At 35.1% G+C, this 24,664-nt stretch overlaps 1 protein-coding gene across 1 annotated transcript; it reads right to left on the reverse strand.

The window, feature by feature from the left end:
• Window positions 1–10,743: 10,743 nt before the first annotated feature.
• Window positions 10,744–18,485, reverse strand: LOC111918120 (beta-amyrin synthase 1). The gene is made up of 17 exons (XM_023913787.3): window positions 18,231–18,485; window positions 17,864–18,139; window positions 17,583–17,780; window positions 17,384–17,468; window positions 17,113–17,279; window positions 16,566–16,754; window positions 15,208–15,321; window positions 15,013–15,132; window positions 14,817–14,939; window positions 14,641–14,739; window positions 14,445–14,501; window positions 14,302–14,348; window positions 13,793–13,936; window positions 13,498–13,675; window positions 13,316–13,396; window positions 13,138–13,221; window positions 10,744–11,007 (listed from the first exon to the last, which is right to left on the reverse strand). Exons 1-17 carry the CDS (start codon window positions 18,429–18,431, stop codon window positions 10,897–10,899), a joined length of 2,274 nt encoding a protein of 757 aa, XP_023769555.1. The 5' UTR covers window positions 18,432–18,485; the 3' UTR covers window positions 10,744–10,896.
• Window positions 18,486–24,664: the final 6,179 nt, after the last annotated feature.

Genomic DNA, 24,664 nt, shown 5'->3' on the forward strand with positions numbered 1-24,664 from the left:
TAAAAATAGATTTATAATTAATATATGTATTTTTTGATACTTAAATTAAACATTAATTTTTGGATTGTTTTTGCTAAGAAAAATCTTGTGTGTGGAAATAGAAAAAATATTCAGACACTCAATCACCAAGGGGAAATAAGAAAATAAGAGGGAAATCAAAGAGGGTGTTAGAGATTAAAATGAAAGTAGATAGAACTCGATAAGACTAGTTAGAATCTAGCTTAGAGAAACTTGTTATTTTAGACTAGTTTTCATTTTATAATTTTTTATAGATATGTTTTATATTTTTTGGAATCATTTCACTTATAAAAACATTTATATGTTTTTTTAGTCACAATTTATGACATCTAGTGATTCAAGTCATGAGCCAATGCTACCAGTAGAATATGATATGTTGCGCCTTGAGGATAGTTAACATAGTGTTGTTTATATGACTGCGTTAGAAATGATTTACGATTATCAACATGGAAAAGAGAGAATGGTAATACAAGAAATTCGATTATCACCTTCTACCGCCTAAGAACATAGAAAGCTAGCATTGTATAATATGAAATGCCCCTCGTTATAATGTTTGAAGATATAGAATCATTTGTTAACACAATAAACATCATCGATGATGCATGTAGGGTAGTAACAACAATAGAAGAACGAGTGGAAATGATCGACACTTTGTTCAACCTAATTGAAAACTACATGGATTTGTTTGAAAATCATAAAGACATTGCTAGTTTGCACCATATGCAAGTTCATAAGTATCATCGAAATTAACATTAATAATAGAAATTGTAATGTCATTTTAAACTTAAATATGAAAAATGGTATGCTTTTCTTAAATGACAATACTTTTTCATTCGTATTAGGTAAACGAACCTTACAAAAGCTATTACATACGTAAATTAATTTCCACAACTTGTAAATTGTAAGGGAAACATATTTTGTTCGCAGTCGATAAAATATCTATTAATTCTAACAACATCTATAAGATGGTCCTGTTTTTCCTGAAGCCTATCAATCTCCGCATTGATCCACTTCTCAACCTCTTTGAAGTTTTTTTAGTTTCAGCCACCCATTTTTCTTTTTCATTAACCTATTTTGCTAGAACTTCTGAAGGTTGATTGAGTATCTACCTCATTTCAGAGTCCCTTAGGTTGGCTTCTTTGACATCTATCATTACTTGGAAAATGTCACCAAGCATTTTATTAGCAAGTGGGAAATTTGGGTATTCTAGAAATAGGTTAATAACATGTTATATAGTGTTGAAATTAATTGGTTGATGGTAGGTGCATATTCATATGGGTATGTATGTGTCCAAAATCGAATGCTTTTGCAGAATAGAATATTATTCCAGAATATTTGCATTGGAATGTGTGCAATTATCTTAAACAATTATAAATAAGACTTAGATGGAATTTAATTATAGATATAAAAGTGGAAGCAAATCAACTGTTTTCATGGACTATAGAAGAGGAGATCATGGTCTTTCGGTCTTGGATTATCATTAAGAATGATATTATTGTCAATAGTCTCCCGTATTTGATATATGGATCACTTTCGGTTGACTTGAGAAATGTGTTTCACTATCAATTAAATCATAGAGCCTATTGACTAGAAGAATACGTGACTACTAATTTTAAGGTATTAACAAGAAAAGGTGAAGATCTTCAAAAAAATTTATCACAATATTGACGATGAAATGTCAAATGAAGATGAAAATTTAATTTGGAGGTACTACGAATAATACAAAATCAAAAGTCATACAAAGACGCCTGAAATATTTTAAAAAATGTTACGTATTTCTAATTTATGTTTTTTAGTTATCTGTGGTATTAAAAATATATTATTCGTTTATATAGGGTTAAAACTATTGGGTTATGAGCAAAACAACATTCCTATGGTGTTCATGCAAACCCTAATTGCTTGGATCAAGTTTTTTCTATTTGTACATGCAATATTGTCCAAGTCTTGCAAACCCTAATCTAGCATACAACAAAACTTTGAATCAACATAAATAAACTAGTAAGAATGTTACCTTTGATTGTTGCTTGAAGATCTTTAGCTTAAGAGAACCTAGGACCTCAAATGCGATGCCTCTAATGAATCACAAACACCAAAACAAGTTGGAAGATCTTGGAGAGAGGGGAAAGGCTCAAAATCGGCTCTTGGATATCTAGGGTTCAAGTGGTAGCCGAAATATGAAGCATAGGGGTCCTTTATATAGGTGTGAGATTAGGGTTTCAGTCAGAGTCCTTATCCTGTTACTTAGCCACCAAGCAGCCCATAAGAATCTTTTGGTTCCCTATCTTGGACGAAATCTTATGGGTTATCCATATGGATTTCGTCCACCCTCTCCCCAGGGCTTCTCAACCTACTTTGCAACTATCCAATAATTACAATTTCAGTCCCCAAAGTTTAATTAATCTCTTTTGATCACAAAATTAATTCTTGACCAATATTAACTAAACAAATATGATTTCTCATTTAATATATTATTCATATAATATATTAATAAACCATAATAATCTTTTTCTCCATTAATCATCCAGTCAAGTTGCTCTGGTGAAGGCACCCCAAAAGGACCATGCTACAACCGGGTCAAGTACATACCAAATATAGTTATGGACTTAGACACTAATCCAACATTATCTCACTTGGATAAGTCTAATAACTATATATGCAAGTATGACTTCAAAATCCGATTAGAAATCGTAACTCTCAAAAGCCTCTATCGAACCTTGACACGTCCTTTAGATAAGGGATCGTATAGTCCTTCGTTCTCAGGATATCATGTGGACAATCACATGGAACATAGTCATACTTATTGTCTAGCAGTTTGTTTCTCGATCTCTGATTTGTTTGACATATAACTTAATTGAACACATCAACTCAATCCCGATCGGGCCCGACACATAAGTCAAACCAAATCATCGAGGGGCCCAAAATATCGCTTTTACCCTCGCAGGATAAAAGGAACATATAAAATTCGACTTATATGCATTTACTATTCACTCATCAAATCATACACAACAATGCGTTTTATAACATCAAGTTTCTGATGCGTTTACGCATTATCAATGCACAACCAGCTCGCAAACAATAAACCATATATCTAGGTTTAAAGAGAATATGATATTATCGTCTCACAATCACTCGTGATTAATTCCATGAAGTGATTCAAGTGAGTGCGAGTCTAATCCAATACTCAAATCTTATTTCATAAGTACTCATGAACGTTGCAACAAACTTTTGCTATGTCTAATACACTTTAGACAGTCTACAAGCCAATTTATGATAGTCTTCTTTCATATCTACTTCCAACCTATGAACGACTATGGACAGTTTAAATAATCTTATTATTTAGGAAATAAAAACATGAAAAATGAAACAGTGGTTAATAATTAACACAATACAGTAACTTTACTTATAAATAAAACACCTTTATTTAATCATCAAATGTTAATTACAATTTTCTATTACAAGTTTCTAAACGCTATCTAATCACTAAAACTAATATCGTCCTTCAGCAAGTGCTTGAACCTACTCAGTCTCTTTGTGAGGGGATCTGTCGGGTTCTCCTCTGACGATACCCTCTTAACTACGAGGAGTCCCTCTTCTACCCAATGTCTAATAAAGTGATATTTTCTGTTGATATGTCTGGATCTGCCATGATCCCTTGGTTCCTTGGTCAAGGTAACCGCAACTTCATTATCACAGAAAATCTCCATAGGCTCCTTTATGGCTAGCACAACTCCAAGGTCTCTGATGAAGTTCTTCAACCATATCGCTTCCTTTGACGCTTCGCTCGCTGCTATGTACTCTGATTTTCACATTGACTCAGCTACGGTCTCCTGCTTGGAACTTTTCCACGTCACTGCTCCTCCATTCAGGGTAAAGACCTAGCCCGACTGAGAGCGGAAGTTGTCTCGGTCGGTCTGAAAACTGGCGTCACTATACCCTCGCACCCTTAAGTCATCACTCCCATCGAGGATAAGAAACCATTCCTTGGTCCTATGAAGGTACTTTAGAATATTCTTGACTGCAGTCCAATGTGCTCTACCAAGGTTCCCTTGATATCTGCTGACCATGATCAAAGTGAAGGCCATATCAGGGTGAGTACAAGTCATAGCATACATGATCGAGCCAACAGTGGAAGCGTAGGGTACTCGACTCATTTCTTCTGTCTCAGCTTCGGTACTCGGGCTTTGAGTCTTATTCAACTTGGCATTGCTTTGGGTTGGTAACTCCCCTTTCTTGGAATTCTCCATACTAAAACGCTTTAATAATTTATCCAAGTAAGTATTTTGACTAAGTCCTATTAGTCTTTTACTCCTATTTCTCACTATCCTTATCCCAAGAATATAAGAAGCTTCTCCGAGGTCCTTCATAGCGAAGCACTTCCTAAGCCGGGACTTACCATCCTGTAGGGTTGGGAAGTCGTTTCCTATGAGTAGTATGTCATCGACATACAAAAGAGGGAATCTAGCTATACTCCCACTAGCTTTGACATATATGCAGGACTCATCCTCACTTCACAAGAAACCAAACTCTTTGACTTTCTCATTGAAACAAAGATTCCATATGCGAGATGCTTGTTTTAATCCATAAATGGATTTCTCAAGCTTGCACACTCTATTAGGGTGTTTTGCATCAACAAAACCCTCTGGCGGACTCATGTAAACATCCTCAACCAATTTCCCATTGAGGAAAGAAGTTTTGACATCCATCTGCCATATTTCATAATCATGAAACAAAACAATGGCTAGCATCACCCTTATAGACTTTATCTTCTCTACTGGTGAGAAGATCTCATCATAGTCAACTCCGGGAGTTTGAGTAAAGCCCTTCGCAACCAATCGCGCCTTATAACTATGCACTTTCCCATCTATGTCGGTCTTCTTCTTGAAGACCCATTTGCACCCGACCGTCTTACAACCCGACACATTGTCAACCAAATTCCAAACTTGGTTGTCATACATGGACTGAATCTCGCTGTCCATAACCTCTTTCCACTTCACAGACTCCGGGCCTGCCATGGCTTCCTTGTAGCTGTTAGGTTCATCCAAATTTACTAGTGTATCATCACTAATAAATGTATCAACCTTATTTGTTATATGAAAACCATACAACACAGGTGGAACACTAACTATACTTGAACGTCTAAGAGGTAAGGACTCGTCAATCGATTCAACAGGAGTTTCCTCCTCGGGTTGAGCGCTAGTGTTAGAGTTTCCTTTATCGCTTGATTCTTGAAGCTCTTCAAGATCAATTTGCCTCCCACTGCCCCCTTGGCTTATGAGTTCTTGCTCTCGAAAAACCCCTCTCCTCACAATGAAGACAACATTGTCACTTGGTCTATAGAAGATATATCCAAAAGATATGTGTGGATAGCCGATGAAAATACACCACTCACTACGAGGTTCGAGCTTGTCATGAGTCTCTCGTCTTACGAAAGTCTCGCAACCCCAAACCTTGATATGTGCCAATGAGGGAGCTTTCCCTCTCCACATCTCGTGAGGTGTTTTGGCAACCTTCTTTGTAGGGACTAAGTTAAGGATATGGGCGGCAGTCTCTAAGGCATACCCCCAAAATGAGATAGGCAACGAATCACGACTCATCATCGAACAAACCATGTCCAACAAGGTTCGATTACGCCTCGCAGCCACACCATTCAACTGCGGTGTCCTGGGTGGCGTCAATTGCGAAACAATTCTGCATTCCTTGAGGTAGTCGTGGAATTCAAGACTAAGGTACTCGCCTCCTCGATCGGATCAGAGCATCTTAATTTTCCTGCCTAGCTGATTCTCTACTTCTTGCTTAAACTCTTTGAACTTTTCAAAGGTTTTTGAGTTGTGATGGATTAAGTAGATATACCCATATCTGCTATAATCATCGGTGAAAGTCATATAGAAGGGGTTCGCATCCCTTGTGGTGTATCTAAAGGGCCCACACACATCGGTGTGTATGAGATCCAATAAACCCTCACCCCTTTCACAAGTTCCAGTAAAGGGTGACTTGGTCATCTTTCCAAGTAAACAAGACTCGCACATGTCATCGTCCTTAAGCTCGAATGACTCCAACACTCCATCCTTTTGGAGTTGGGCTATGTGCTTCTTGTTGACATGTCCTAGACGACAATCCCACAAGCATGCTTTATCCAAATCATTGGAAGAATCAATATACAATACATCATTTCCTAAGTTGTCTACAACCATCACAGTTGCATATATTCCATTACAGGCAATGCTTCAAAATAGAAAGTACCATTAAAGAAAGCATTAATAGAACCTTTTTCATTATCAAACGAAAATCTAAAACCTTTTTTTATACAAACCATGAAAAGAGATAATGTTTCGTGTCATTTTTGACGAATAACAGCAATTATTCAAATCTAAACCTAACCTACTACTAAGCACTAAAGAGTAAACTCCAATCTTGGTGACAAATGATGCTTTCCTATTCCCCATGATCAAGTTTATATTCCCATGCTCCACATCCCTACTTCCTCTTAGACCCTGCAAATCAGAACAAATGTGAAAACCACATCCTGTATCGAGGACCCTAGACATAGCATGTGATGAGTCGTTAGAATGAATAGTATAAATACCTGCGAAGGATGGCTTGATATTTGATATCTTGCAAGTACTTCGAGCAGCTTCGTTTCCAATGCCCTTTGTTGTGGTAGTAGAAGCAATCAACATCCTTCGGGTTCGAGGAAGGCGCAACGAGACCAGCCTTGGTTCCACTATAAGAGGTGCCATATTGGGACTTTACTTTGTGGTGGCTCTTAGAAGGAGCCTTCCTCTTCTTACCCTTCCCTTGCCCAATAGCCAAGACGGGGGCATTAGCAGTAGGAGTTGATGCATCAGATTTATCTTTTAGACTACTCTCAGTAGTCCTTAGCAGGCCTTGAAGCTTTCTTAGAGTGACCCCCTCCTTGTTCACGTGGTAGGTCATGTGGAACTGGTTGTAAAAATGAGGTAAGGAGTGAAGTATGATATATATATATATATATATATATATATATATATATATATATATATATATATATGGCTAGTTCCTCATCGAAGTTTAAATTTAACTTTAGCAAGTGGTCCATATATCTCTGTATTTTCTGCAGGTGGTCTGTGACAGACTCCCCGTCCTTCATTTTGGTAGTGATCATCGCAACGATGATCTCATACCTCTCTTGCCTTGCGCTTTGATGGTACCTAACCATCAAATATTGATGCATCTCGTAGGGGTAGTAGTCCTCGTAGGACTTTTGGAGTTCGACGGTCATTATTACGAGCATGATGCAATGGACATTCGTAGCATCTCGCTCGTGAGCTTCGAAGGCAGCTATCTCTTCAGGAGTATCAGTGTTGACGTTGATTTCTTTCAGCTCCTTGTCGAGGACATACTCCTTGTCCTCGTAATTGGTAACCATTCGAATGTTGCGGATCCAAACGTTGAATTTGGACCCATCGAAAATTACCCTCCCACACAAATTCATGAGTGAGAATGAGCCGGAAGAGGTCGAGCCAGAAGCGTTGTTGTTTTTCGAAGTAGACATCCGAAATAGAAAAGAGACAAAGTTTGATTAGATAAGAATCCCCAATTAAACACCCAAATGAGAAATTAGGGCTAGGATCCAACAACATTATTTGGAATTTAGAAGAGGGATGTCGTAATCTAAGCAACAAATCATTTGAAGGTAAGTGAATGACGATTCACTAATTTCCACCATGAAAAACGAAAAGAAATTAATTTTTAAATTTATTGAAAACTCCTAGATCTTTTGAGATTCATTGAACCTTTCAAAGTTTCAATTGTGTGGGATACCGAGGATCACAAACAAGGTGTGAATAACCATGCAAATATACTTCGTACTCTTGATGTTACAAATCACCTAATCAATGTACCGGTTAACCACACACGCTCCATTGATCTATGATAAACATAGAGTCACCCTTTGCCACCATTGCTAGTCCATATTAGTGTGCCGGTTATCCACGCACGCTCCACTAACAACTTGACAAGGGTACAAAGTGTAATTTCATGGAATAACATCATTTCACATTTTTTTTCTAAAGTAACTAAGATTGGGAATTTTTTATAAAAACATTTAGTTACTTTATTAATCATTATACTTTTAATGAGGAATTAGTTGTCATATCTTACCCGTTCGGCTAACGACCCTCCACCAATCAAGGAAGCTGTGGGTGAGAGTAAACACCCATTAAACTGTCATTTCATACTCAACAACCTTATACCCCCCTTATAGATCGAGTTCGTGAATGAGGCCTACTAACGATAAGAGTAACATTAATCTTATACATACATATATATATATATATATATATATATATATATATATATATATATATATATATATATATAGAATTGTTATTCTTATAATATTATAATAGTATAAGGGTTGAATTTTAAACTTGTAAAATTCTAGGGTTTAGAATTTAAATATTTCAAAATTAAACTTTTTAATTAAAAATTTAAAATCCAAAACTTGAGGGAAAGCTTATTTGAAAATTATTAGCTAATCTTATTATCAATATTTATCACATAATTTGACCTAATCTTTTCCTTAACAATATAATTCAAATAAAAAATACAAATAATCATATTTATCTTATAAAACAAGTAGTTATCTTATTTTTGACAATTATCTTTCAATTGAATTGGGATAATCAATACACCATATTGAAAAATTTGAGTTTTATCAGTTAAAATCGTTTTTGGCAATTATCCCAATTCAATTTTAGTCAAAATCCCGAAAAATCAGCCACCAGACGAGCCGACTCGCCAAGCCACAGAACTGGACTCGTCGAGTTCATCTGGTGACTCGACGAGTCAGAAGCATAATTTTTTGAGTTTTGAGCTTGAACAAGTTAACTATGCATCAAATACAAAAAATAAACGATCTAGGCTCTGATACCACTGTTGGGTTATGAGCAAAACAACATTCTTATGGTGTTCATGCAAACCCTAATTGCTTGGATCTAGTTTTTCTATTTGTACATGCAATATTGTCCAAGACTTTCAAACCCTAATCTAGCATACAAAAAAACTTTAAATCAACATAAATAAACTAGTAAAATGTTACCTTTGATTGTTGCTTAAAGATCTTTAGCTTATGAGATCCTAGCACCTCAAATGTGACGCCTCTAATGAATCACAAACACCAAAGAAAGTTGGAAGATCTTGGAGAGAGGGGAAAGGCTTAAAATCAACTCTTGGATCTCTAGGGTTCAAGTGGTAGTAGAAATATGAAGCATAATGGTCCTTTATATAGGTATGAGATTAGGGTTTCAGTCAAAGTCCTTATCATGTTACTTAGCCACCAAGCAGCCCATAAGAATCTTCTGGTTCCCTATCTTGGACGAAATCTTATGGGCTATCAATAAGGATTTCGTCCACCCTCTCCCTAGGGTTTCTCAACCTACTTTGCAACTATCCAATAATTACAATTTCAGTCCCCAAAGTTTAATTAATCTCTTTTGATCACAAAATTAATTCTTGACCAATATTAACTAAACAAATATGATTTCTCCTTTAATATATTATTCATATAATATATTAATAAACCATAATAATCTTTTTCTCCATTAATCATCCAGTCAAGTTGCTCTAGTGAAGGCAACCCAAAAGGACCATACTACACCGGGTCAATTACATACCAAATATAGTTATGGACTTGGACACTAATCCAACAAAAATGACCATTACTTCCCATTCAGAAGTAGGAGAAAGAGGATGCACATATGTCGTTTGGTATGCAACTCGATACACAATAGACCTCCAATAAAGCTGAACCATATGATAAAAGTATGCATTTGTTAAATAATGTGCTGCCACTAGAGCATGACCACACACTATACCACTACTGCACCATCTCCCACATGTACACGTCCAAATTTACAGATCTAAAACACAAGTTTTCATAAAATCTGTTACTTGAATGTTTGTCATGAATATGTGTCCGGAATCTGCGATAACAAGTAAGTTCAACATGTACGGTTTTGACTATGGACGTCCGGAATTGCCTACGACAGTCTAGAATGTACTGCCACACATTTCGAAATCCAAACTTTACCAATCCCCCACCAACTCCGAAATGAGTATAACTACTATGGAATGGCCTAATTCCAAAGAAGTGGTCATGTTTGCAAATTTGAAAACAAACTAGTAATTTTGTTAGAATACTCATTTATAATGGTTAGTTTACTCAATTTCCCTTATATGTTTATTAATAAGAGATGATTACTTATAGACATGGTTTTGAAAAGTTCTAATGGCTCCGATGCTTGTACTTGACGCTGATCCTTAAGAAATACAACCTTAAGTTATATATGTATATAAAAATGAATAATAGTAGAAATATATAGAATGTATAAAACTACTGCCCTAGGTCACGCCTTAATAAACAATGTGGCTCGTTACGACTCATAAAACTTGAAACTTGACATTACCGCCAAGCCAAACCTCACATTATTTAGAACCTTGATTATATTTAGAACATTAATTATAATTAAACAACAAGAAACAGTTGGTTCCGAAAAACATAGATGCTACTTTGCAATTTAAATGTGAGAAGTAAATTTGGAAATCTTACTATTAGCATAATATTCCTTAATTATTTTAGCAGAAGGATGTGGTCATATCACATATGTGCTTTTCATATTGAGCACAGATAAAACTGAAATAACCATAAAGAATTCAATACCATCATGTTCAAACGTAAGAAGAAGATAGCCAAATGAATTATAAAGATTGATAAATATTAGATTGAAAACTACAAACTCCTTCATCAAGTTTGACAACGGGAGATTTAAACAATGGCAACACGTATAGGCTTTTCATCATAGAGCCTGGTTGGGTGGTTTACTTGCAAAGCTAGCAGTACTACATGTCTTCGAGCAACTTTCGATAATCAGCTAATGCCCATATTGGGAATACATTCCTGTATAGTGCATAGTGCAACATGCAGTTCTTATTGAAGACTCCAGTTATTTCCTGACAAAAAAAGGTAGATGAATAATTGAAAAAAAAAGGTGATGGAGAAACGTATTTTCACTTTCTTTATTGAAATCTAATAATTGTAGTGATAATTTACTAGTTTCTTTTAACATGTTTTTTAGAGTAAATTATATGGATGGTTCCTCTGCTTTGGGTATTATTTGCAAGGTTCTAAATAACGTAAGACGTGACTTGGCGGCAATGTCAAGCCTCAAACTTTTCCGTGGCGAGCCACATCGTTTCTAAGGCGTGAGTTAAGGAGACAATTTTGTATATAATTAATATTTTTATAGTATTTTCAACTATTATTCTATTTTATACACATATATAAGTTAAAGCGACGTTTTGGTAAAGCTTAACGGCAGAAACAAGCCTTGGAGCCATGACGATCTTTTTACAACCTTGATTATTTGTGGTTACTCTTTTTTTACTCGAATGGTCCTTATTGTTGGTTTTATTTCAGTTTGGGCCCTTAATCAACATAAATGACTAATTTACCTTAACCGATCTTTTTTAACCATATTAATAAGTGTCTAGGTCGCATAACCCCTAACCCACCCTACCAATTCATGGTACTCATTTCTCTCGTGTTGACCCCGAAAAATACATACTCCTCTCGTTCCTCTTCCTCTCGCCTCACTGGTAACCTTGGACGACTAGCTGCCATCGTTCTCTTCTCTTTCTCGAGCAACCGATAGCCCTCTTGTTCGTGTGTATATATATATATATATATATATATATATATATATATATATATACAGAGAGAGAGAGAGAGAGAGTGGTTCATTTAAGTTTCAACCTCAGCAACACATTTTTCATATGCCCCTCCATCGCTCCGACGTAGCGATGTGGTGGTGAGGTATAATCATAGATTTAATCGTAAATGATTATACGGTGGAGAAGTGTAATCATATATATATATATATATATATATATATATATATATATATATATATATATATATATATATATATATATATATATATATGTGTGTGTGTGTGTGTGTGTGTGTGTGTGTGTGTTCAAAAAATGATTAATTATATATGATTATGGTGATTGATGGTGGAGGAGGTGGTGGTGGCAGGCGTGACGGATGTAGTAGTGGTGGGGTTGGTTGGTGGCGGAGGTGACAACAGTGGTGGTGAGGAAAAAGGAACGTTCGACTTTGCATAATCCATTCTGTAAACTTTTTCCAAATCCATATACTTGAATTTTTTTTTCAATTTTTTTACTAATCATTAAGAGCTTATTTAACTTAACTTTTTTTTTTTTTTTTTTTTAGAAAAAACATGTTTTTCAAAATTATACATATGCGCAAATTTTTGATGTGCATATATGCACATCAAAACGTTTGCATATATGCATATTCTTGAAATAATTTTATTTATTTTATTATTTTTTTTATAACTAGCAACTAAGGCTTCCAAACTTTTTTTTTTTTGTATAAAAAAGCACACAAAAAGTTCACGTGTTTTCACTAATCTTTAAATTATCAAATGATCCTAATTCATATATTGCATCGATCTATCTTCCAAGGATGATAAAGGATCTAAGATCGATTTACGGGTCTTTTTTGCAACAATGCATGGTTGTTGATATACTTGGGACTCCAATGAACTCAACCACCACAATAAATTGGTTTTGTCATGATTTTGTGGTTCTGGAACCATTTTTTGGTTTGTTTTAAATTTTAGTTGTATGTTACATGTTTGCTTTTCCTTTTTGGTTTTGTTTCGTGTTTTTTACAAGTTTTGACTTAATTTGATTTTGATAATATTTTGTATGTCTGTTTGTTTTTTGTTGAGATTCATTTGATTTGGAGATGAACAGTCGTGTTTGCCGAGAAAAGAATGGTGCTTGCCGAGAAAAAGGGTGGTGGCTTCCGGAGGCAAATGGTGGCAGTTGCACATCGTGAAGGGGATATATAGGTGTCGGTCATATCTTTGGTAAGGGGAATAAAATAATAAAATAACAAAAAAATAATAAAAAAAAAAATACATAATAATATTTTAGAAGACGATATAGTTAATTTAAGTTAATTTGTATGCTACCATTTACTTGTACTTGCGTTTCTTTCATTTTATTTTGCTTAATGGAACTTCTTTTTTTGTCATCAACAAATATTACCTGTTGAGGAAAATCACCATTTTCTAGCTGGGAATTGATCAACAACTTAGCTGCTCTTTGCAAGGGTTTCGGGTCTCTATCCATCTATATGTTTGGAAAAAAAATTGAATTAAATGTTACAGATTTCTAAAGAGAAAGAACTTTATAATCACATTCAGAATTAAAATATGATATTCACCTGCCGAGACTTAATCAGTCCCATCATAGCCCATGCAGTGTGTACCAAGTTCGACCTGCCTCCTTCTAGTGGTATGTATTTCTGTTTATATAGTAAGTAACAAAGATGACTTATTTTATCATTATTAATTTATTATTCTTCAAACAACTTGCTCGATGTTATGTGATTATGTCACTTGTTACCTTTTCTGGGCAAGATTTGTAGCTTTCTCCCCAACCACCATCGTCCATCTGTTTTTCCAGAAGAAATTTGACAGCTTTTCTAATCGCTGAACAATTTTCAAACGTTTTACCGACAGCTGTCAGTCCTCCAAGAGCAAACCAAGTACCATATGTAAAACACACACCCCAGTTTCCATACCTAATATACCCAAAGTTCCATATGTTAACAAAATGACGAGAGAATTGGTTCTTGATTGTTTTAAAAGTCTTCTTTTTAATGCAAAAAGTGGAAACAAAAACAAAAACAAAAACAAACCATGAGCCATCTTGCATCTGTATTTTCTCCAAGTATCCACATGCACTTGTAAGGAAACTTTCTATCTCTTTTCTTCTATGTTGAGGGTATAACTTCTTAAACAAAACTAGTGCTTGGATAGCTGCTGATGTGCACTCAACATACCTAGTCAACAGATATTGTTAGTCTCTTCAAGGTTAAAATGATCATTTACTTTGATTAATTATAGGTTTTAGAATAGTCTTTATTCATTTAACATTGTAAATATATTTTGTGTATATATATGTAATCGTTATTGGTTACTTTGATTCTCCTCTTTTATGGGATATATAGCTATTCATTCATAGAATATATATACACACCATCTTGTCTTTTGGGTCAAAAGAGAATAATACTTTATATTATATAGTGTCACTTATCTTGTGTGTATTCATCGAAACAACACTTCTATAGTGGAAAAGAAAGAGACCCTAAATTATATATGCAACTGAATGAAGATATATAAATTGTAACTCATTTAAGAGTCTTACTCATGCTCAATGACGATGTCAGCAAAGAACTCTGTAGGGTTGAGAATCTAAAAAGAAACAAAAACAATATATGTTGGACTACTATAGTAAAAGATTTAAGAGTCACATGTTAATAAAATTTTCCCAATATATGAATTAGATACCTCCAACCATTCTGATGATCCTGCTGGTTCCCATGCCGCTAGCCCACCATTTTTGCTCTATATTATCATAACAATCAAATTAAACAATTTATAATGCATATCGCTAATTTCTCTCAAAATCTATTACAAAATAAACTGTGTCTTGAACATTGCAAGTGTTTCCAAGAAATCGAAACTACAACAAATATACACTGACCTGTAGTGAAAGTATTATGTTGACAGCATCATACAGTTGCTCGGGTTTCATTACTTCACCAACAATTTCTGGTGGCATTGTTGAGAATATTAGACAACACTGGGGACAAAACAGTAATTAGACCATAAGGATTACATATATAAGGAAACCATATATATAAAACCAGCCATGCATACCTTTAACCCATCAGCAGTACAGTCTGAAACTTGCCATCCATGGTCTTGATCTGAAAAAGTCCATGACCCTTTTGAAATATGTCTATGCATGCTTTCAAAGTCACCAGAAGGATTGTCTTTAACCTAAAGTTAAGGAATATGTAATCAGGATTAATGAATTGATTATGACTCAAGAAATACACAAGAGTTTTTAGACCTGTGAAGCTTTTATAAATTCGTGTCCTTTCATCAAGGTTGGCCCAATTTCTTCTGTAAGATCAGCAGCTAACAAAGCTTGGATGGCAAGACCAGCATCCCACTCTTGGCTACCAAAACTCTGTTTCAAAATTATAAACAATCAACTTTTAGAATTATAAAAATTATGCTTTTTTATGTTGGATTTTTGTATGACCTGCATTTTCATTCCATCTTCAGCAACCCAAATATAATCTGGGATTCGAGCAAGATGCTTTTTGAAACAAATTCCATTTGGATCTTCAACCCAACATGCCAGCATACACAGTGCCTTGTACAAAAGTGAAATATTTCAATACTTGGTTCTCATTCCTGCTTTGTACTTAAGGCTAATGTAAGAAATAGTAGTGTACTTTTATTTATTTATGTATTATAACATTCTACTTTCATTTCTTTGTATACCAACATTGTACATGAGCTTATGGTTTTTTTTGTAACAATGTTTATTAGCTTTATCCGGCGTGAAAAAACGAAGCTTTAAAGAGTGTTTGAACAGGGGTGGACGCAGAATTTCACAGTAGGGGTGCATGGTAGCAGAAAAAATAAAAATTTTAAAAAATTTCGAAATTTTTTCCACCGAGGCCGGAAAATCCGCCCCTGTGTTTGAATTAGTTTATCTATCAAAACGTAATCAGTTGATAAGTTATATTTTAGTTTTTAGCAATTTTTGCATATACATGTAAATTGACCGCAAAATGACATTTTACATATTATTGATTTTTCAAAAAATAAACATTTGTTTATCACTTAGACTATGTTTGGAGTACAAGCTGAAAAGTTACCTGCTAGCTGAAAAACTAGCGTTTGGTGAAAACTAGCTAATAAGATAGTGTAATATACAATGTAATATAAAATGACATTTAGAAAAATATATTTCTTATAATTAATTAAGGTACATTTGGAAATTTTAAAAAAAAATCCAGAAAAATAGTTTAAGTACCTTTTCAAAAGGCCGACATATAAACTATTTTTTAGCTTGCAAAACATAAAGACATAAAAAAACTCGAAAAATAAGCAAACTTATCAGCTAGGTATAGTGCCCAAATCCAACTATATAATAATACGTTTAACAAAAAATAATATATATATATATATATATATATATATATATATATATATATATATATATATATATATATATATATATATATATAAGGATGAGGTAAGTAGTATATTAGCGTTGATAAACCGTAATAAATCATGAAACACTTGAAATAAGCAATCCTAAATGCTCCCTAAAGCATTGTAGTTCAAAAAAAATCTATGTAGTTATAGCATTGTACTTTTAGTGTCCTTTTTTATTAAGATATTATACTTTGAAAAATCTACCCAAATATCATAGTGTTGCTTTATCTTTGTATGACATGACGATATGGGTAGATGTTTTAAGGTACAATGTTGTAACGGGAGCAAATGGAAGTATGATGTGATATACACAAATCAATAAAAATACGTTTCTATTTCATGCACTTAACCCTTGTACTTATATCCTTATTGTATATGTATTTGGTATACCTTTTCCACCGAACCAATTGTGATATATCGACTGTTCTCATCTTCATAATGAATATGCTTCATTGTTGTATCAAGTGCTTTCTGGCGCAATTTATTAAATGGCCAACGATTTAGTAGGGGCTCAGTACAAATATATAAACTATCCCACATTAAATCTTGTAGTAGTGGATGAGGATAGTATAAATCTTCCTGGTAGGATAGGCATATAATTAGAAAGTTGGGTAAGCATTATGCAAGTAAAATGTTATAATGAGTGAAAAAGGTTAAACCCAAGAAATAGCAATGTAATATCATTTATTTGTTTATTATAGCTTTCTAATTTCATTCGTTCCTATTAAAACATTGTACTTAGAAAAATCTACCTAGATATAGCAAAACCAATTTGCACCATTACACTCAATTTTTTTTTGAAAGTAGAATGCTATAATTGGGTAGATTTTCTAAAGAAAATGTTGTAATAGAAAGAAATGAAAGTAGGATAAAGTAATACATAAATAAATTAAAGTACATTACTATTTCTTGCATTTAGCCGTAGTAAAAACTTTACCTTTGCACACAAATGTCGTATGCTCTTCCAATTGATCTCATTGTAAGGTTGTGCATAAAGTTCATCTCTGAGTTGTAGAATCAAAGGAGTGATAGGACCCACAAATCTTTTTCCATATAGATACGACATTGGCATGTATACCAACCGACAATAACACCACATTTTTGCTGAATTTAATAAATGAGAGATATTTCAAATTATTGTAAATACACAAATCATGATACCTGATATTGGAATACACACTTTGAGACATGAATACGAGTAGTTTAACCTGGATACATAGGAAGTAAAGAAGGTAGGAGCCAGAACTCCGGGGGCATAGGGTTGGTTCCTGCCCACTCGCACACACCAAGTATCTAAAAACAAATACAATTTTATACGTTTTTTTTTTCAAATATAAAGTAAAGAATATATTACATATAATACACTCACGCAAAGGAAAAAGATAAAAGAAAAAGTTGATGTATTACAGAAAGCCATGTTTTGCCCCATGATGGGATAGTGGTGACAGTGCCATGATCCAAGATCCATTTGCGGGCTTTGGTGCATGCACCATTCAGACCGCCATCCACACCTTCACCCAAAAGCCGCATGCAAATGTAACTTAATGTTGTCCCAAACATCGTGCTATGTCCCTCTATGTGAAACCCCCACCCACCATCTTCATTCTGTCAATTCCATATATACTTTTTAGAATTTTCGATCGCAAAGAAAGCCCGATTGAATCACAAAAGTATATTAAACTCGTTACCTGATGACAATATAAATAGCGAAGAATTTCTTTTCTATATTCTGCTGGGAAAACAGTGTCAAGGTGGCCAGTAATATACAAACACATGACCAACGGCTGCATGAAATACATGGGCCCAGCGTTTTCAGCAGGCCAATGTCCATCACTCGCCTGCAACGCTGCAAAGAAATTGACAGACCTCCGCAAGGCTGTTGTAGCCTTTTCATATGAGATTTCTTCAGAATCTTCAATTTTGACTTGGGGTATCGTCTGTTTGAATTGCTTCTCCTTTAGAAACTGCATATTAATTATAAGCATATTTAGTAAATTAATAGTTTAATACTACCAATATTACTGTTGACGATCTAAATTTTGGTAATTCATAAACCTGCATGCGCCAAAGGAGATCACTACTGGGCTTAACTTGGTGTCGGTGGTTCCAGAAATGGGTCCGAGCTTGTTCAACCTCGGCTAGCTCTTCTGGGTTTCCATGATTTGAATCGAACTCCCATATTTGCCTTCCGACAAAGTTGTTTGTGGTGTAAAGGTACGGATCATTGCCCCCTTCAGCTATCTTCAATCTCCACATATTTTTTTTCCTTATTAAACTTCAAGTAAATGCAAAAGTAGAAAATATGGTGAAAAGTGTTATAGGGTGCACCTGCTTTTATATTAAGTGATTAGAATTGAAGAAAAGAACTCGATGATACTCGATTATCACTTTTACTTTTTCATTGACTGCGGTACACATTGTTTCACCAACATTATTCAACTTAAAATCACAAACATGTTTTACTTGTTTTATATATGAAATATACACAACTAAAACACGTAGAATTAATGAAGACGATTTTCTATAACACTACAAAAAATATGTGTAATAGGGGCATGGCGATATTGGCAATAGCAGTGACACTGCCATTGCATTTGTCGCCATTGCATTAAAGGCGATTTACTTGTTAAAATGACAATTTTATTATCTGATCTTGAATTGCATTTATATTTTGATGTTTTTCATTATTACTTTAGAGTCAAAAGAAGTAAAAACAGCAAAGAGTAAAAGGAAAAACCCAAGAAGAAAGGAGCAACATAAGAATAATGCTCCTGTATGCGCTATCTCAAATACTTCATCTACAGACAATGCCACCAAGGTTTCTAACCGTAATTTATTCTTTATAAAGTGATTGAACAAGTTCTTCATTTTTTTTTTAAAAAAAAAAAAGAGACATCTGAGTTATGTCTACAGGAATCAAATGGTATTCGTTCTGTGGGCCATGATGATATATAATAGGGTGAACAGCCGTTGTCTACCCAATATCAACGAGCTTTTGAAGTTGCAAGATTCAGAGAATGATAGATTTGGACTTGATGATGAGTTTGATGATTGTGATATATAGGAGATGGGATAGATCCTGAAATAAAAGAGCAAATTGACAGGTACTTTCATTTAATATTCTTTTTGGGAGTTTGAAAAATTTTAAGTTTTTATCTTCACATTCTAATTTATATATTATTCTGAGAGGGTTAAATGCATGAAATAGCAAAATACTTTCATTAATTTGTTTATAAGATCATCCTATTTTCATATCTTCCTTCTAAGAAAAATAATTGAAAGTACAATTTCATAAATGAAACAAGGGTGGTAAATAAATGGATGTATATTGTTATTTTTAGGGTGATGTGTAATTAAGTAATAGAATTAAATTGAAATTGAAAGTAGAATTGTTGAATGCAAGAGCTTTTATGACGTGTTGCCGCTAAAGGAAATAGCGACGACATGTAACCTGTTTAATTAACAAAATTACCTTGATTTCTTGTAGTGAGAAGGAGGGGAAAATACAGGAAAAGGAAACATCTAGCAAATGAGAAACTTGTGATTTAAATGCTAAAGATTAAAGGTATGGTTTTTTTTTCTTTTTCTTTTCTTATTTATAAATCTTGAATAGTCATTTAAAGATTAAAGGTCTTTTTTTTCCTTCCTATTTATATAAGTCTTGAATAGTTAAAATGATAGTACAAGTTAATGCGTTAAAGTATATATTTATATTTATTGTATTGTGGTTTAGCCCTTGGTATAGTCTTGTATTTGGCCCACAACCCATTGTATAATGCATGTGTATATAATCTTGTTGTTGGCCGCTGATAGCAAGACCAATTGCAACCACAATATGTGCATGTGTTTATCCCACCACCGGCCAACACAACCCACCCAAAGAGCACCATGGGTCCATCTTTCTTCTGTTTCCAATTTCAAGCAACATTCGACTCAACAGTGCGTCATGCCCAATGTTGGTCTCTTTTGCCCGCCACCTCAATATCCGTATGCCTACATTTATGTTGGATTATGAGACCACTACACCTTTAGCTAGCCTCAACAGTTTGCAACCCAATATCGTCGATCGACCTACCTTATTGCCTCATTTGTTCAACACTCTACGTTTAAATGATCATGGAAATAGATATTGGATTATGGATACTTAGGCTACATATCATGTTCATGCTAGGAAGATTATCTATGCTTATTGTTTGTATAAGAATTATTGATTTTCCCTTAAAATTATAGGTTGTATATTGATGGTATATATAGTACATAAATACAACAGAGCGTAACTAACTAGCCATACAAATAGAGATTTAAACTTAAATAAAATCTAATCTAATTGTATTGAGCTATCTCTTGAATTATCTCTAATACCCCCCTTCAAGCTGAGAGGAGGAGGTCCAACACGAAGCTTGGCACGAAAAAGCTCAAACGAAGGTCATGGAAGACTCTTGGTGAAGATATCGGCTAGTTGTAGACGAGTGGGAATGTACCGGGTAATCAGCTTACCAGAAGCAACAAGTTCACGAACAAAGTGATAATCTATGTCAATGTGTTTGGTGCGCTTGTGAGAGATTGGATTTTGATTGAGGAATAAGGCACTCTTATTATCACATAGAAGAGCAGGCACAGCGGTAGGGACAACATGAAGATCACGAAGCAAGTTGGTAACCCAAACGATTTCAGCAGTTGTATTTGCCATAGCACGATACTCCGATTTACAACTAGAACGAGAAACGGTGGGTTGTTTCTTGGCGCTCCAAGAAACCAGATTTCCACCAAGAAAAATGGAGTATCCATAGGTAGATCGTCGGGTTTCAACGCATCTGGCCCAATCAACATCAGAGTATCCAAGCAAAGAAGACATTTTTGGATGTTGAAAATGCAAACCATAGGAAATAGTGCTCTTGACATATCGTAGAATCCGCTTAACAGCTTGAAAATGATCATTAGTAGGAGCATGAAGAAATTGACTAACTTGATTAACTGCATAGGAAAGATCTGGACGAGTGATAGTTAGATATTGTAGCGCACCAACTAAAGACCTATAAAGCGTAGGATCAGGAAATAAATCTCCAGTCGATGTGAGAATATCAGTTGTTGACAAGGGTGTGTTAGTCGATGTGAGAATCTCAGTTGTTGACAAGGGTGTAAACACAGGTTTCACATCAAGTAGCCCAACACGAGTGAGAATATCATGAGCATATCTCGTTTGTGTAAGAAATAAGCCATCATCGATGTAAGAGACTTCAAGGCCAAGAAAATAATTTAAAGGGCCAAGATCCTTTGTGGCGAACTCACTGTTGATTTTAGTAATGAACTGATGGATGAGCAACTGATCATTACATGTTAAGATGATATCATCTACATACACAAGTACATATAACAAGTTGGATCCCATTTTGAAAACAAAGAGAGAGGTATCAGCTCGACTGCAAACAAAACCAAGGTTAATTAAAAATGTGCTTAACCGTTGAAACCAAGCACGTGGTGCTTGCTTCAAACCATAAAGAGCCTTTTTTTAATCGAAAAACATGATGGGGAAACCGTTGATTAAGGAAGCCCGGTGGTTGTTCCATGAACACCGTATTAGTAAGATGTCCATGCAAGAATGCATTTTTGGCATTAAGTTGGTGTAGTGGCCATTTGTGCATCACAACAAGAGATAATACAATGCGAACTGTAGATGCTTTAACGACTGGGCTGAAGGTGTGAGAGTAATCTTGACCTGGAACTTGAATAAAACCTTGAGCAACCAATCTTGCTTTTAGACGTTCCACGGTACCATCAGAGTGAAACTTTGTCCGAAAAAACCCATTTAGAACCTACTACATTAGAAGAAGTAGGACGAGGGACCAGCTCCTAAGTGTCATTAGCTTGTAAAGCAGACATTTCTTCTTCATAGCAAGAAGCCAGTGAGGGTTTTTAGCTGCTGACTTGAAACCTTTAGCCTCTTTTGTAGTAAACAATGCATGATGAAGTCCCTGATGAGCAAGATGAGACAAATCAGCAACATGTTTGGGTTTAAAAACACCATCCCTAGCTCTTGTAATCATAGGGTGAGTGGAGGTAACAGATTGTTGTGTTGATGGTTGACCCGCTAGTAAAGAAGTTGTTGGCGGTAAGCATGGAGAGGATGGAGGATCAACCACAGACGATTGAGATGATGGCGAAAGTAAGGTGGTGCATATGTTTTTCGGAAGTGCACAAGTTGGGATAGATTGTACAAGAGCGTGGAGCATGCACTGGTGTAGATGCATTGGACGTCACCGGTGACGTGATGATGGATACAGCAGAATCGATCACAGGTTCATCAAAATTGGTGAATCCTAAAGTAGCACAATTTGATGTAGAGGTGGTACCAGAAAAAGGAAAGACATGTTCATCAAATTAGGCATGTCGAGTTGTGTAAATTCTATTTGTAGAAGGATCAAGACATCTATATCCTTTATATTAGGTGATGTATCCAATAAAAATGCAGGCAATGCTTCTTCGGGCTAGTTTGTGGGCCGAGTAGTGACACAGATAAGGAAAAACTCGACATCCATAAGCACGAAAAACATCATAATTAGGAGAGATGCCAAATAAAACCTCATATGGGCTTTTATTAGTTAATACTTTAGATGGAAGGCGATTGATAATATATGTTACTGAAGAGAATTCATCCACCCAAAATGAAGTTGGAACATGAGCATTAAATAAATGGCAAGCCCAGTCTCGGTAATATGGCGATGCTTTCGTTCAGCCCGACCATTTTGTTGAGGCGTATAAGGACAAGAAATCTGATGATGAGAGCCATTGGTTGTAAGAATAGTATTCACATGATGATTTAGGAACTCAGTACCACCATCTGATTGAAATGTTTTGACCTTGCAAGAGAATTGGGTCTGCACAAAGGTTAAAAAAGTGGACAAAGTAGTGGAAAAATCTGATTTGGCTTTAAGGGGGTAGAACCATGTAAACTGGGAATAATCGTCAATAAAAATGACATAGTACTTATACCCATCTTTAGAGACAATAGGGGTAGGTCCCCATAAGTCACAATGCACCAAATCCAAAACATGTGATGATCATTTTAAATTTTGATCAAAAGGTAATTTTTTGCTTTTTGAAAGAGCACATGATGAACAGGTAATGGGTTTAGGTAAAATTGAACTAGTAGATAAATATCCAGATTTATTTAACAAAGAAATACGATCAAAAGCTACATGTCCTAGTCTAATATGCCAAAGTTCATAAGAAGCTTTGTTGCATTTATTTCTTAAAGTAGCTACAAAACTCTTTTGTCCTCTCTCAAGCACATATAAGCCTTGATCAATGCTGCCCTTTGCTAGAACTTCTTTGGTTTCCCGATTCTGAATGACAAAGAACTTGTTAGAAAATAGAATATCAACTGGTAAATCATTTGTCAATTTGTTGATAGAAAGCAAATTTTTGGTGAGATATGGAACAACAAGAACGTCTAAAAGTTTGACATCTTTATTGACAGAAGAAGTTCCAATATGAGAGATGTTGGATTAGTGTCTAAGTCCATAACTGTTTTGGTATGTACTTGACCCGATGGTGCATGGTCCTTTTGGGTTGCCTTCACCAAAGCAACATGATAGGATGAATTATGGAGAGAAAGGATTAAATATGATTTATTAATATATGATGGGAATAATATATTAAAGGAGAAATCATATTGTTTAATTAATATTAGTCAATAATTAATTGGTAATTAGTTTTGTGACTAAAAGAGATTAATTAAACTTAAGGGAATGGAATTGTAATTATAAGATAATTGCAATTTGGGCCATGGATTGCATTTTATTATAAGGTGGACGAATTCTATGGGGGAAGCCCATATGAAATCGTCCAAGGCCTTAAGGAAAGGGCTCCATGGGTTGCTTAGGGCTTAAGCATCCAAATTAGGGTTTCCTTGTTAGATAACCCTAATTGCCTCCTATATAAAGAGATCCCTTATGACCAAAAACGTGGCAAAGTAACCTTCTAGGGTTTCACACGTTTTTGGGCAGCCTCTTATCTCTCTCCTCTTCATCCTCTTGCTTACGGTGTTTGTGAACCATTAGATGAGTGACACTTGTGACTCTAAGCCTTCCAAAGTCAATACAAGGAGATTTGGGATTGCTATTGCTACATAACAATCAAGGTAACATCTTAAACCTATTCTTATGATAATATGATTAGTTGTATGCTAGAATTAGGGTTTATAGTCTTGGATAACTTGCATGTACAATAGAGAAACCTAGATCCAAGCATTAGGGTTTGTATGAGCACATAGGATGTTCTTAGGACCAAAACCCATCAGTGGTATTAGAGCCTAAACTGGTTTCTATTGTATTGATGCTTGATATGTTTGAAAATTTTGATTTTTTGGTTTCTGGAGGCTGGACTCGCCGAGTCCATTGCTGAACTCGCCGAGTCCATGCAGACTCGACGAGTCCATGCTTGACTCGACGAGTCAACTCGTCAGATGGGGATATCTTTGCGATTTCTTG

This window comes from Lactuca sativa, chromosome 6 (assembly GCF_002870075.4).
Source record: "Lactuca sativa cultivar Salinas chromosome 6, Lsat_Salinas_v11, whole genome shotgun sequence".
In the NCBI taxonomy this organism is placed as follows: domain Eukaryota; kingdom Viridiplantae; phylum Streptophyta; class Magnoliopsida; order Asterales; family Asteraceae; genus Lactuca; species Lactuca sativa.

Excerpts from the sequence above, each read along its gene's own strand:
- LOC111918120 (XM_023913787.3), bottom strand. The coding sequence starts at position 18,431 with ATGTGGAGATTGAAGATAGCTGAAGGGGGCAATGATCCGTACCTTTAC. Across the intron at positions 14,349-14,444 it reads GATCATCAGAATGGTTGGAG|ATTCTCAACCCTACAGAGTT; the intron begins GTATCTAATTCA and ends GTTTCTTTTTAG. Across the intron at positions 13,937-14,301 it reads GACATCGTCATTGAGCATGA|GTATGTTGAGTGCACATCAG; the intron begins GTAAGACTCTTA and ends TCTGTTGACTAG.